This window comes from Cladophialophora carrionii, assembly GCF_000365165.1.
Source record: "Cladophialophora carrionii CBS 160.54 unplaced genomic scaffold supercont1.8, whole genome shotgun sequence".
Taxonomy (NCBI): domain Eukaryota; kingdom Fungi; phylum Ascomycota; class Eurotiomycetes; order Chaetothyriales; family Herpotrichiellaceae; genus Cladophialophora; species Cladophialophora carrionii.
The window spans coordinates 917,339-931,503 of NW_008481833.1; the positions used below are offsets into that span (position 1 = coordinate 917,339).

Genomic DNA, 14,165 nt, shown 5'->3' on the forward strand with positions numbered 1-14,165 from the left:
GAGCATGGAACCTGAGGATCAAGCACGACAAGAAGGCCAACGCCTTGCGGTACGCGGACGACTGACGAACCCGGTCAGCACGGCATGCCCGTCCAAGGTGTTCAGAAATAGCCCACGTGGCTTCTCCTAGCTGGCATGCAAGCCGAGTCGAAGCAGAAGAAATCCACCAGTCTCAAATCGTAGCCGTGTCTCCCTCAGCCGATCACGCTTTGCCTCTCAGCACCAAGATCGAGCGCTTCGAACCTTTTGATCGGATCTCACCGGCAAATTTGTCTTCGGAATATGCTTCGAGGAATGTATTCATCTCAGGCGGGGGTTATGGGATAGGAGCGTCCATTGCACGTTCATTTGCAGAGGTTCATGTGGCCAGCATTAGTATCGCGGGCCGCACCGAATCGAGGTTGAGAGCCACCACCGAAGAGTTGAAAAGGGATTATCCTAGAACAAAGGTCGAGTACCGTGTGGTGGACATCGCCTCGCAAAAGTCTGTCGAGGATTTGTTTGCATCCATCACGACACGACTCGATGTCTCCGTCAACAATGCCGGGTACCTCCCCAAGCTTGAGAACTTCGTCCACGCTAATATGGAATGACGGCGGGCATTCGAGGTCAACGTATTGGGGACCGCCATGGTTCTGCAGCAATTCCTGCCGGGCCGGTCGAGACAAAACGCAAAGGAACAAGCTGTGGTTATCAATTTCAATAGCATCGCTGCCTATAACGTCCTTCTGCCAAATCTCGTTTCGTCACACGTTGTAAGCAAGGCAGCGATGTGGAGAATGATGGAGACTATCTCGATGGACATATTGGACGAGACGGTGCTGCCTGGTGGCGCGAGACTGATCTCCATCCACCCGGGTAACGTCAAAACTGGCATGTACCGGAAGGCTGGTCTCGAGGGCGTCGCGCAGGTCAAATCCACCGGCCCTGGGCTTGCTGGTGACTTCGTCGTCTAAAGTACGAGTCAAATGGCAGCTTTTCTGGCTAACAGGCTGGTTGGGGTGAATTGGGATGTCGATGAGCTTGTGGCAAGGAAGGACGAAGTTGTGGACAGGGATATGTTTAGAACTGCCATGTCTTGATTTTCACATGCTTTCCAAGTAGGCTGTCGAGGTAGTAGAGGACCGGCAGACATGGCCACACGTTTCACAGCCACAAGGGATGGGCACATGGCAATCGAGGGACTGAATGTTGGGAGTCGCTAGAGTTTGTCTCCCTGTTCTGCCAAGCCACTAACCTTTTTCCGCATCAGGTGGTGGCCTCTCGGAAAACATTCCTCTTCAGCTTCTTATCGTATCGTTATCGCTCAACCCCGCCCGGAGTTTGTCGCCGTCGCTTTCTGCATTGAGTCAAAAATAACCCAAAAAAAGTTGTTGAGCACTTTCCTACACAGGCACATAGGATCCTTCCTCTCTCCTCACTGCGTGATTCAGTCGTTGGAATCTCGCCGCAACGATGGGTACAGGACTCCTCGTCGCTGTCGACCCTGAGGCTATCCTCCGAGACGAGATCAAGGGCCTGACCCTGCAGCAGGTGTCATATCTCGGACATTGTCTCGTTCAGGTCACGCCAGAAAACTTCCACTCGAGCCTCGCCTTCCTCAGCCAGAACTTCGCCAAGCTTGATATATACCTTGATGTTAGGAAGCTGAAGAGCTGGGACAATGTGGTTGACGTGCTTAACAACGGGGCGTCCAAAATATTTGTCACCTTTGAGCAGTTGAAGGTGCTGGCGCAGGAGCCGACCATTTCACCCGATCGTCTGGTTTTGACAATTTCACTTGTCAGTCCAAAGACCGATATTGCGAAACTCAAAGCGTTCCTTCAGGACAATCCCAAGTGGAAAACTTCGGAGTGGGCATTTGACGGCGACAAGGGCAACGAGCTTGTTGATACCGTCTTGAAAGAATTGGACAATTATCCCCCAAGTCAGGATCAATCGATATACATCGCAGTAGCGAGCGAAACTGATGGAAGGAATCTACTCCATGAGTATCCTGGCAATGCGCTCATTGTTTCGTCCACCAACTTAACGTTCGATCCATCTCTGCCATCTGGCAAGGATCTATTACCGGCTGCGGAGTTGATCGTCGCGGGTGCTACTCCAGATCGGAAGACGGGCCTCTATGCGACCACGGTAGTGGATGAGCGTGGGGTCGCCCTGGGACTGGTATGGAGCAGCAACGAAAGCATTGCCGAGGCTCTAAAGACCGGCACAGGCGTGTATCAGAGTCGGAAGCGAGGACTCTGGCATAAAGGAGCCTCGAGTGGTGACACCCAAGAACTCATCAGCATCGGTTTCGACTGTGACAAAGACTGCTTGATTTTTAGAGCCCATCAGAAAGGCCGGGGCTTTTGCCATCTCGGAACAATGTCATGTTGGGGTAGAGTTTCAGGTCTTTCAAGGTTGCAGAGAACTCTGCAAGACCGCAAGGTCGATGCCCCTGCAGGTTCATATACTGCTCGCCTCTTCAATGATCCCAAACTTGTCAATGCAAAGATTAAGGAGGAGGCAGACGAGCTTTGTGCAGCAAGCTCAAAAGAGGAGATCGCCTCCGAGGCAGCCGACCTGCTTTACTTCGCCCTAGCTCGGTGCATAGCAGCCGATGTGACCCTCGAAGACATTGAGAGAAACCTCGATCTGAAAAGCCTGAAAGTCAAGCGTCGGAAAGGCGATGCGAAACCACAATATGTCGAAGAGAAGCCTGTAAGTGAACAAGGGTCCGCACAGCCCGAGAGCAATGGAGCCAATGGCCACCAAGACGAAGATGTCAAAGAAGCCGCATCTGTGCCTAAAGCTCCCTCAGATACCGCCGGCCAAAATGACTCGCGTCGGATACAGATGACGCGTTATTCCACCTCACAAGCCTTCTCAGAGGATGTGTTAAAGGCAGCTTTACAACGACCTTCACAGAAGTCAAACGAGAAGATCATGTCCCTCGTTCAACCTATAATTGCCGATGTCCGATCGAAGGGTGACTCGGCAGTCCTGAAGTACACGCACAAGTTTGAACGGGCCACGAGTCTAAAGTCACCAGTATTAAAAGCACCATTCCCTGAATCTCTCATGCGACTACCTGAAGAAACCATCAAGGCAATCAATGTCTCATACGATAACATCCTGAAATTCCATTCTGCCCAGAAGCCGTCGGCGCCTTTAACCGTGGAGACCATGCCTGGCGTGACATGTTCTCGGTTCTCAAGACCGATCGAGAAAGTCGGTCTCTACATTCCCGGAGGCACCGCGGTCTTGCCGTCAACGGCACTCATGCTAGGAGTACCCGCGATGGCTGCGGGATGCAAGAATATTGTACTCGCGTCACCCCCACGATCGGATGGTACAGTCACGCCAGAGATCGTGTACATCGCGCACAAAGTCGGAGCAGAAGCCATAGTGCTTGCAGGTGGCGCCCAAGCTGTTGCGGCGATGGCTTACGGCACCGAATCTATCACCAAGGTGGACAAGATCTTGGGCCCCGGAAATCAATTCGTGACAGCTGCAAAGATGATAGTGAGCAACGATACCTCCGCCTCGGTCTCAATCGACATGCCGGCTGGTCCTTCGGAAGTGCTCGTCATCGCAGACCATACTGCCGACCCTGCCTTTGTGGCGAGCGATCTTCTCAGTCAAGCTGAGCATGGAACAGACAGCCAGGTCGTCTTGATCGCAATCGATCTTGATGAGAAGCAACTCCAAACGATCGAGGATGAAGTGCACAAACAAGCATACGAGCTTCCTCGTGTCGACATTGTCCGAGGCGCAATCGAGCACAGCGTAACTATCTCCGTTGGCTCTCTCAAAGAGGCACTCAAATGGTCGAATTACTACGCTCCAGAGCATCTCATCCTGCAAATTGCAGATCCTCGAGCCGCTTTGCCAGACATTCAGAATGCAGGCTCTGTGTTCCTTGGCGGCTGGACACCAGAGTCGGTTGGCGACTACTCTGCAGGTGTTAATCATAGCTTACCGACGTACGGCTATGCGAGACAGTACAGTGGCGTCAATCTTGGGAGCTTCATGAAGCATATCACCAGCAGTGAAGTTACCGAACAGGGCGTCGGTGAAGTGGGTTATGCTGTTATGGAGCTCGCTAGATGCGAAGGACTTGATGCTCATCGACGGGCTATGGAGCTTCGTCTAGAGAAACTCGGACTCGTCCCAAGAAAATCCGTGCAAAAGCAGGACCCCTCATCGCCGGAGAGTGAAAAACATGTGTCAGCGACATGGGTCGATGGGAATGAAAGCCTTACAGCTCCAGCAGCTCCCTGAGCGATATCTTGTGGAAGAGCGATTTTGTCGAGCCGAGGCGTCAGCGCAGTCTGTCAAATGTGTCATGTCGATAAACCAATCCAGATTTCAGGGATATCATGGGGTATAGATTGGGTACAAGAAGAAAGATTAGAGCCCCGATGACAATCAGACAGGCTTGGGTCACTCCTACGCAGCCTTGTCGAGTGTTAGAGTGACGAGGCTGAATGGCTGACTAATCGCCATTGCGGAACAATATTATTCCGCCCCTCAGGCAGCAATTGACACTAATTACTCTCTGGCTTGATTTTCAATGTAGAGAATATTTAATATATCCCCCTGAAATATCGCACGCCGCAAGCAAAAGGCCGTCTCGAGGATAGCAATAGGTCTTGTTGTCTCCTAGCCAGCGTCCGTCACCATGAGCCCGCCTGATGCACCTGATGTCCACAGCGACGGCAGCGACGACAGTGACGATGCAGAGCAATACAAGGGCACCACTCTCAAAGCCAAAGCCGTCAGATCGAGTCGTGCATGCATAACTTGCAGACGGATGAAAACGAGATGTGAGATCGATGAGGCACTTGGAAGTGCTTGCAAATTGTGCATCAGGACACGACGTCAATGCATTATGCAAGATATACCCCGACGAAGGAAACGAAAGACGACCGAGAGAGTGGCAGACCTTGAAGAGAAGATCAACATTCTCACGGCATTACTTGCATCGAAAGAGGCTGGTGCATCGACCACCGACAGTGATGCCATCCCTACTCGCCCCAGCCCTGACCAGGAGTCGCCAGTAACTCCAGAAGAGAGCCTCGTTGCGGAAGCGTTGTCGCGAGGCCTCTTCGATTGGGAAACTGCCTGCGTGGCTTTTGAGAGGTACAAGCATGAAATGAGTCACTACTTTCCGTTCGTGGTGTTCCCACAGGCCACCGACGCCAAAGCTCTCAGAGAGCAGCAGCCCCTGTTGTTGTTTGCCATTATCACCGTCTCTATTTCCCGGCTACGGAGCAAGGTTGATTCAGAGCTCTGCGACATGTTGATCAAAGACCTTGCGCTACGAATCGTGTACAAGGGCGAGAGAAGCCTCGAGTTGGTGCAGACTCTGCTTGTCCATGTCTGCTTCTATTCAAGGGCGCTGCAGATGCGTGACCTAAACTTCAATCAGATGACACACATTGCCGGCACTATGGCCACCGATATAGGCTTAGGGAGGCGTCCTCATAAGGCGACCTCGGAGCCACGCAACGGTCCGTACCAATTAGAATCTCTTGCCGCACGGAGAGCTTGGTTGGGATGCTACTATATGGCCACGAGGTGGGTCATAACTAAAGCCGTTGTGACACTGCTGATATTGCTGCAGTATCTCAATGTCCCTCCGCCACCCTGCCTTCGTCCGGTGGTCGGTGTACACTGAAGAGTGTCTGGATATCATCTCAGCCGAACCACCTGCATTACCAAGCGACGTCTGGTTATGTGACTTGATACGCATCCAGCGCATTGCTGAAGCTGGGTCGCTTGCCTTCTCCATGGATGACCCGGGCGCAAGTGTTACGCTTCGGGACATCAGAATTCAATATCAGCTGCGAGGCTTTCGTCAGCAACTTGATTACTGGCGGCGACATGCGAGAACGGACTTAAGCCTACGTAGGTCTCCGGCAGAGCGCTCCAGGAATATCTTGTGGAATGCTGACTTCAGCCATGTGAAGCATACGCCCGGCACGTCGCGGCAAGTACCGATCTCTTCATCAACGAGATAGCTCTCCATCCGGAGCACGACATAGATGACCTGCGATCGCCTCTCCGCATTCCTCAGACTACGGGACTGGACGAGCTTGCCTTGAAATTCAAAGACCTGCATTTCATCCCTGCCAGAGAGGAGGCACTCTTTGCATGTCTTGCCGCAATACATGAATGCTTCGATGCTCTGCTATCCACAGACATCGCTACGGCTTGCACATTACCCAATCTCTTCTTCGTCCGGACTGGATACGCGGCTCGAGCGCTGCGCAAGTTACTTAACATATGTGACAGCCAGGCGGAGTATGAAGGCAGATCCCACATCGACGTGAGGGACTTGAAGTTCGAAGAATATTTGAACTCCATCATTGCTTTACTGGCCAAAGTTCACTTTGAGAACAACTCTACCGTTGCGCGAGCCTTCGGGTTGGTCCTTGCGCAAATCAAGGCACAAGCTTTGGAATCTTCCAAGCTGCTCTCCACGATCAAGTTGCCGGACGACGGCAGTGGCATCGACCTGAAACTCGAGCCGGACTCAACTTTTTCAATAGGTACCAAAGGGCCGTACGATCCCTGCCTTCGACTCGTGGCGGGTGAAGCAGTCTCCCAGCCAGGTTTTCCCACTCGGACGCCATTTACTGCTCCTCTTCCCCTCCCCCTCCAGCCTCTGCCGGTTGCAGGTCAGCTACTTCCGCAAGCTCAAGTTCACACGAACCCATGGCAACAGAACGTTCCAGACGATGAATTTATGACGGGAATCGATGTTTTGCAGTGGTTCGAACAAGATTTCGCCTTGACGTCCGGAGCCTTCGACTACGACGGCATGGGTCTGCAGCCTGCAGATGGACACTGGCAGTACTGAGGCCGTGCTCGACGAAGGTGCACAAGCACGATGATTCTAGACACACGTTGCGGGGAATCTCGGCGTCTATGTGCGCTATGATTGCCATCTGCTATTTGAAAAGGTGGCCCCTGTAGGAGCAAGTTCCTGTTGACGGATACCTCTTCAGCTCGTTCCCGCCACGATATGCACTAAACTCAGTCTTTGAAGGTCATAATGGATGCTCCTTGTATGACGCTGTTCGCGGCCTCTTCCACTTTCCTCTCCGCTCGCATCCTTCCATACTATTGCTGAGATCTTGAAGAACTGTTTCTCCGTATACATGAAGCTGACGAGGAGTGCCAGAACTTCAGCAGGCTGGTGGAGCCCAAGAATCCTCTGGCTCTGTCTGAGGTACAACAAGAACCACGGGTGCTCTGCAAGACCTATTGACAATTCTACGCCATAAAAGCATGCCCAGAGTATCAGACGGACAACTTCGTCGCCGAGGTTGGGCAGGTCGCATAGATTCACTGCCCGCAATGCGCCCTTTAGCTGCACCGACAGACGGGGGACGAACAACGGTCCTGAAGGCAGCCCGATAAAGGCGGCAATGTCGCCGATTAGCAGCACCAACCGGACCAGATTCCTTACCGGAGATAGCTGAGTCAGGTGTGGGAGCGTGAGCAGATGGTAGTCTGCACGATGTACCATGCTCGATGAGATCCCGTAGTCCTCCACGGTCATCTTTCTCCAGGTTCCAGCATTTGCCAATTCCTTCATCATCAGGAACTGTCTTTGCCACGAGACATAGCACAATATCTGAGGCCCCAACAGCTTCGTCGTTGTCGACCCGTCAAAGCCTCGAGCCAGACTCGACAAGTGCGATAAGCGGCAATTGTTCAGCGCTCTCATCACTTCGTCGGACATTGTGGTACTCGCATAGGGTACAACAAAGGCGGCGACATTGCGCACGATGAGAAGTTGTCAAGCACGCCCCGGTTTCCTAAAATCTTCCGCAAGTACACGCAGATGCATTCGGACTTCGACCATGGTGCCAGTCAACAGCTGCGCCATGGTCAGTACAAGCACGGTTGAGGACTGAAGAAGTCCACTCACTTCCATTTTGAGCAAGATGATATGGTCAAGACTGTGGAGGGGCATGTTTGGTTCGCAGGACTCAATGCAAGCGTCGACCTGAGGCCCTTCAACGTTTGCATTTTGAAGAAAGCGATGTCAATTTCGATAGTCTTCATCTTCTGGTCGCTGTCCTTCCGATCCTGACCAAGTGGCAGCGGACCACCTGCTGTTTGGAAGTGTGAGAGCGACTTAGCCATCAGTGCGTTGAAAAGGGCAGGCTTCCGGAGGGCTAACGAGACGATGTGTTTGTTGTGGTCGGCGACTTGCGAATCATTCCAGTATATTCGAGCCGCATGAGTGGTTGTGACTGCAAGCATTCGTCAGCAATCTCACATCCATGGACGACGTACAATTGCCTCGATAGCCAACGCAGCCTCAGAGCTCTACTGGACGGGCTCTGATGGACACAGTCTTACAAGATCGAAGCAGGAAGTCTGTCTTCTTATCCAACGATGTGGAGACCAATGGAGGAAACATCACGGGCCTCGTCGATGTGGATGAGCTCCTTAACCGGTCGAACCTGGCAACACAGCAGCGCCTTCGGCTAAGTTCCGCATCCGACGTATCTGTCATGGTCTAGTCAGTGTCAGTCAGGCTCTCTTGCAGGATGTCTTCGCAACTGACCGCCTTTGCAAGTAAGAACTTGGGCTTCTTCCTCACTCCTGCCTTCTTCTTAGGCCCGGGGCAGGCATTGGCCCTCGATGGCAGCTGTTCCGGTAGCCGTCCAGGGTCCATCGTCATGTGTGCGCGATATATGGCTGGCGTACCTTTGCAAGGTAGCCGGCTCTAGCGGTTCTCTCATGAATTTCCTGGTGTGACAATCTGGCAGCTTAGTGAAAGGAAAGATCGAGGGTCTAATGGATAACACAGGGTGTTAGCCACCTTTTTTTCCGCCGCGACTTTCTCTCCGTCCCCGGATCCCTACAGCGGGATGCAAGCTCAATAGCTTACCCGAAAGAAGCTTCGACAAGGGGAGGGCACCACTCATACGTTGGGCTAGCTGTGACTAAGCGGATTTCCACCTGAATCAGCAGGAGTTCTCGGTTGAGAGCTGACTGGACTATCCCTCATTCACGGCAGGATCGCTAGTCTTAAGTCAAGGGCTGCCAAACAACGGCATAGAACTCGTCTATCCGGCATGTCGCCAGGCCCTGAAGACCTGGAAGCAGGAGGAGCACGATGCTGGCCCAGAATTCGGCAATCATTTCACCTTGCCAAGTGCATCGCCTACACGTATCCAAAGAACTACAGCAACCATAATGGGCGTGGCATTATACGGCATTGCTCAATTCTGTCTGGGAGAACTACTTTGTACTCGGGAGCTCGAGTGACTCTTCATCTCCATCATCTGCGTCTCGAGGTCCTCATACAGCAGTCTGAAATAATCACGCTGCGCCCGTGTCTGCTTCAACTCCTCATTCATCGCCTCAACATTGCGCATCGTTTCATGGAGGAAGCGGTTTCGCTTGTCTCGGTGTCGGACCTGTGCGGCCCTGTTTTGTTGCCTTCGACGCTGGATTTGCCAGTTAGCCAAGGTACAATATCACTATATTTGGGCTATGGTCTACCTCTTTCCTGGTGGGCACAGCTGGTCTCGAGTCGTCCCGAATCTGTGGCTCGGTCATAGAGAAGGTGGACTCGGGGTTGATCAAGTCTCCACGATCTTGATGCGTTGGCGGCTGGTGGGAATAATCGCCCTCGGGGACGAAATCCAGCGAAATTGGAAGACATGTGCAGTATGTGTCAGGAGATGCTCCGCACACACAGCTGACCAGGGTGTCTCTGCTCCAGAAGGCGAAATGTGAGCCAAAGCCCGTATTCCAACCCGGTGTTGGTCTTTCTTGCTCGGGATCAGAGGAGAACGCGGAAGCCACTTCGTCAATATCGTTCATCGCTTCCATCATTGCTGACGGGCATGCATGAAAAGATGGATTCACACGAAAAGAGTCGACCGTTCGTTTGCCGGGCCGTTGTACCGCAGGACATTGAGATGGTCTAGTTCCAAGCGAGTCAGATGTGACTGCTGCAGAGGAGCATGTATTCTTTCTGAGCAGGCTTTGTGTGACAGGAAGTACTTACGGTTTCGACGTCGCCATCTCTGTCCCTCCACCATTGTACCCCGATTGCAATGCGACAGACTCTGCACTGATACGGCGTGCCATGAGGGATTCCTCAGCCGACGAACGCACACATGGCCACCACACGTGGCTATATCAAGGTCGAGCCCCAGGCGTTCAACTCCGGCAGCAGGGTAAAGTGGGAAGGGATCGTCGAGCTGCCACAATTGATCCTCCAGTGGTCGTGGCCATCGGAACCGTTGGTTTTGGCCCCCATTCACCGTCTAGTACCAAGACGTGATAGAACAAATGCACGCGGAAGCAGGCTGGCGTCACCATTATGCGTTCGAGATTCACCGGTCGCCACGGTTGCACTCCCTTCTGGCACGGCGACAAGGCCTTTTGTACCTGCCTGGCCACATTATCTCCGAAACATGGCTTTGGGCGACCGTCCAATTGCAGGGACATGGCTGGCACAAGCTTCGATTTTCAACGCCCTCGCGACGAAGGGGCTCCTCAAGATCTGTCATTTGCTGGACAATGCGAACCCGAACTGTTGCTTCATTCAGGGTTTCCCTGGAGCCAAGGGACGGCCGGATCTAGCCAATCGGCTCCTGTATCTCGTCGAGTCCGTCTAGTCCCGCGGCCCTGCGCTTGCAGGGGGGCAGCATCTTCTTGTATTGATTGGCCTAGACGCTCCCGACAGGCCGTTTCCGGAGACGTACAAGCATACATGGCTACTGTGACTGCGTACCGAATAGCCCAGGACGGCAAAAGCTTCAGAAGGGATCAGCAACAAGCCCAGCCAGGCCGTTGCTTGACTGACTACTGTGGACTCCGTACTCATACTTTGGACTATGACTATGCAGGCACGGCAGGGCCACGAGATTTCTGGATCCACCATCGTGAGCCCAGCCCAGGGACGCCACTCAATCCTATCCAGGGTGTCGGCACAGCTGCTGTGAACTCGACACAGGCCAACCCCTTACCTACAGTAGTTAGTGCTGCCCACGGCATTGTCCTCCGCATTGTCCTATGCTATCCCATGTACAGTATGTACTCAGTACTATGTAAATACCTGATATGTCCGCAGACCATGGAACAGCACATGCAACGCCCACGCCACGCCACGCCACGCCGCACATGGCAGATCCGCAGCGGCTCGTGGCTCTTTATCTACTTTCGTCTCGAAAAGGGTCTTCGACCTCGTAGTCGTACCGTACTGAAATTAGTATTGCAGTGCAAGAACTAAAGCGTGTAAAGAACCAGGTTGTACGTACAGTAGGCCACGTGTGTTACTCCGCCACATTCGAAGCCACCCAGCTGAATTGCGTAGAAATGGAATGGGACCTGTCTACTAAGCGAGCGAGCGAGCAGACAGGCAGGCAAGCAGGCAGGCAGGCAAGCAAGCATGAAAATGAGTAAGCGAAAGAAGCACAACGACTTTACGGGTCCGGAGTGTGGGAGGACTAGAGGTGCCTCACCGACAATTATATCCTTGCTGGCGAGCCATGGCCCATGAGAGACAACACTACTCGTGAAGTCTAGTATATGTATATGCATATGCATATGTATATGTATATGTATATGTATGTGTATACGTATGCGTATGCTATGATGGATGAAGATGTACGAGGGAGTCTGTATGCCAACCATCGAATGTCGAATGTCGAATACACGAGTATCGAATATACGAGTATCGAAGATCGAAGATCGAGTACACGACTGTTTCGCGTCTGCGTCGACCGTTGAATATAAAAGCAGCTTATCATAGCTACTGTGATTGTATCCTATACCCCATATCCCGTATCTTGTTGATAGTACGTTTACTCCATAGAGGCTCTGAGACTTGGGATTCGAGAACAGCATGCACGTACACATGTAGATTCGACTCGCTTCCGTCCCCAGGTGTGTGTATCAATTAAGCCACCGGGGTAGGTATCTACTTACTAACTTACTTACGTACTTACATACACACGTACATACGTACATAAATGCAGTTCCCACGTGTCGACGACTGAGACCAGACAATGCCTACCGGGTCGGTTTATGCTAATCCATTTGCCGTATGCGGAAGGATCAGATCAGTGGTGAGTGGTGCCGGTCGGCTCGGATTACGAGGCTCGCACGCTCGGGGGCCGGGGTTGAAGGTTGAGGCTCTCTGATCTCTGATCTCGAGGGTGAATCCTACTCGTATTGCGCACAGATAGTCACATACTGACTGACTGACTGACTGGCATACAGTATCTTGTACTCGCACTTGTCGGCTAAGACCTGCGACATATCTACATGCATACATGATACTTGCCGGTTAGGACGCTGCGTTGTATCGTTCCTATCAGCTTTTATCATGTTCCTTTAGAGTACACTGTGCCCTACAATGCCACGCTAGGCACAGGATAGACCATCTCGGAGAAATGCAGGGCTTCTTCGTCGCGCAGGGCGAGCACCTCGTCCCAGAGCTCCTTGTGTTGTTTGTCATCCTGGTATTCGTGCCAGATGACCTGTTTGAGACTGGCCCTCATGTCCTCCCACGAATGGATCTCCAGATCGGTCGCCACGTCGGCGAGCTGGCTGACGAACCATTTGTGCTGGGCGGGGCCGTAGGGGCACGTCCCTCCCACGGAGAGAAGCCACAGCAGGAGCTTGGTAGACACGTGACGCTGGTCGGTCAACGGCCTCAGCGTCAGGAGGAGATTGTGCTGCGCGGTGCTCACCAGCAGGGACGGGTCCGGCTGGTGGCCGCACCACTGGGCGAAGACGTGGATGATCAAGGCGTGCCGGCATGCTGTGGTGATGGCGCTCTCGTAGCTGCCTATGCTGTTGACGCCGAGCAGGGGCTCGTGCACGGGGAGGGGCAACGTGAGGAGACGCTGGAGAGTGGAGCACAGGAAGGTCAATACGTCCTGGTACTCGCGGGCGGAGCTGCAGTCGTTGGCCGTCTGATAGGTCTTTGCCAGGATGCGTAGATTGAGCATCAGTTCAGAGTACTCGGGCGAGACGCCGTGGGCTTGGAAATCCAGCGCGTGGTTGGCGTTCGCGCTCGGGTTCGGGACGAGCTCGGCAGAGTTGGACTGGCTGGTTGTCCCGCCCGAGCCACTGGGGAAGGGGAAAGACCTGTCGAGTTGTAGGCTGTGGTAGAACCAAGGGGGCCGCTGGACGATCGTATCTGCATCGCAGGTGGGGAAGTCCACGTCTGCTGCGGCCACGAACATGCTATAGTTGGGTCCGCCATGTTAGAAATCGCTGTACTGGAAGGGTTGAGTGGAGGGGTCAGATGTCGCTCAGAAAGTTCCACTCACCAGAAGAGCACGTTTGCAATCGTGGGGTTCGAGATGCGGATTGCTTCCAGCCCGCCTCGCACCTCCAGCATTCGTCTGAGCCCGGTGACGTGGATGCGGGAGAGACGTAAACTGCCCTTCTCGTGCTTTATAGTAGTAGTCAGCGTCCAGCACCTGAGGGAAACGGAGACGATGAGTCGCACCTCTATAACGGCAAGCCCTGCCACGGCCGCCAGCGTCTCGTCCGAGACACAGATGGGGAACGGTTCGTTGATCCTGTTTTGAATCAGGTCCATGCACATCTTCGAGAGTCGTATGCATCTCACGCGTTCGTTCGGCGGGAGGTGCTGCTCCATCCGAAAGGCGCTGATCAGGAGAGTGACGTGAAAGAGCACTGTATCCTTTGTTATCAATGGGGCGAAGAATTCCAGCACCGGGTTAAGCGTTGGGGTCGGATACTGTTTGGTCTTCGTTAGTCTCCGGTCTTGTCAGTCACGACCACGCCGCGATAAGCGGTGCTCCCAGGGCTTGTCATGGAGGCGCGTGAGTGGTTCTTACATAAGGAAAGACGTTGAAAATATGCGATGAGAAATCTGCCACATGGTCAGTTGGGGCCCGTTCCCGTCCCTGCCTGACCGGTGTGAACTGACAGGTCCCCATCAGAAGGTTGACGTCGGGTTCCACTGAGGGTGGATGCTGCGTGAACGGATCCCAGTTCGACGAAGCAGGCCTGGCCAGGGTCGAGAACCCGACGTCCTGGCGATGGCGAGACTTCGGCAGGATTGGCACCGCCTTCAGCGCCCTGCGCAGTTTCTCCGCTGCAGGCTTCTTCGTCATCGAATCCTGGCTGTTGGGACTTTCGTCGCCGTAATCGCA

The 14,165-nt window shown here is 53.4% G+C and overlaps 6 protein-coding genes across 6 annotated transcripts; 3 read left to right on the top strand and 3 right to left on the bottom strand.

Annotated features, from left to right (window-relative positions):
* Positions 1 to 629: 629 nt before the first annotated feature.
* G647_08996 (uncharacterized protein) lies at positions 630 to 956 on the top strand (the record flags this gene model as incomplete). Its single annotated transcript, XM_008733301.1, has 1 exon — positions 630 to 956. One exon carries the CDS (start codon positions 630 to 632, stop codon positions 954 to 956), a length of 327 nt encoding a protein of 108 aa, XP_008731523.1.
* A 499-nt stretch (positions 957 to 1,455) lies between these two features.
* Positions 1,456 to 4,269, top strand: G647_08997 (histidinol dehydrogenase; the record flags this gene model as incomplete). Its single annotated transcript, XM_008733302.1, has 1 exon — positions 1,456 to 4,269. One exon carries the CDS (start codon positions 1,456 to 1,458, stop codon positions 4,267 to 4,269), a length of 2,814 nt encoding a protein of 937 aa, XP_008731524.1.
* A 400-nt stretch (positions 4,270 to 4,669) lies between these two features.
* G647_08998 (uncharacterized protein) lies at positions 4,670 to 6,853 on the top strand (the record flags this gene model as incomplete). Its single annotated transcript, XM_008733303.1, has 3 exons — positions 4,670 to 5,568; positions 5,615 to 5,898; positions 5,961 to 6,853. The coding sequence occupies 3 exons, from the start codon at positions 4,670 to 4,672 to the stop codon at positions 6,851 to 6,853; spliced, it is 2,076 nt and encodes a 691-aa protein (XP_008731525.1).
* Positions 6,854 to 6,997: 144 nt separating this feature from the next.
* Positions 6,998 to 7,741, bottom strand: G647_08999 (uncharacterized protein; the record flags this gene model as incomplete). The annotated part of the gene is made up of 1 exon (XM_008733304.1): positions 6,998 to 7,741. One exon carries the CDS (start codon positions 7,739 to 7,741, stop codon positions 6,998 to 7,000), a length of 744 nt encoding a protein of 247 aa, XP_008731526.1.
* Positions 7,742 to 9,236: 1,495 nt separating this feature from the next.
* Positions 9,237 to 9,852, bottom strand: G647_09000 (uncharacterized protein; the record flags this gene model as incomplete). Its single annotated transcript, XM_008733305.1, has 2 exons — positions 9,237 to 9,464; positions 9,520 to 9,852. 2 exons carry the CDS (start codon positions 9,850 to 9,852, stop codon positions 9,237 to 9,239), a joined length of 561 nt encoding a protein of 186 aa, XP_008731527.1.
* A 2,531-nt stretch (positions 9,853 to 12,383) lies between these two features.
* G647_09001 (uncharacterized protein) lies at positions 12,384 to 13,645 on the bottom strand (the record flags this gene model as incomplete). Its single annotated transcript, XM_008733306.1, has 2 exons — positions 12,384 to 13,224; positions 13,311 to 13,645. The coding sequence occupies 2 exons, from the start codon at positions 13,643 to 13,645 to the stop codon at positions 12,384 to 12,386; spliced, it is 1,176 nt and encodes a 391-aa protein (XP_008731528.1).
* Positions 13,646 to 14,165: the final 520 nt, after the last annotated feature.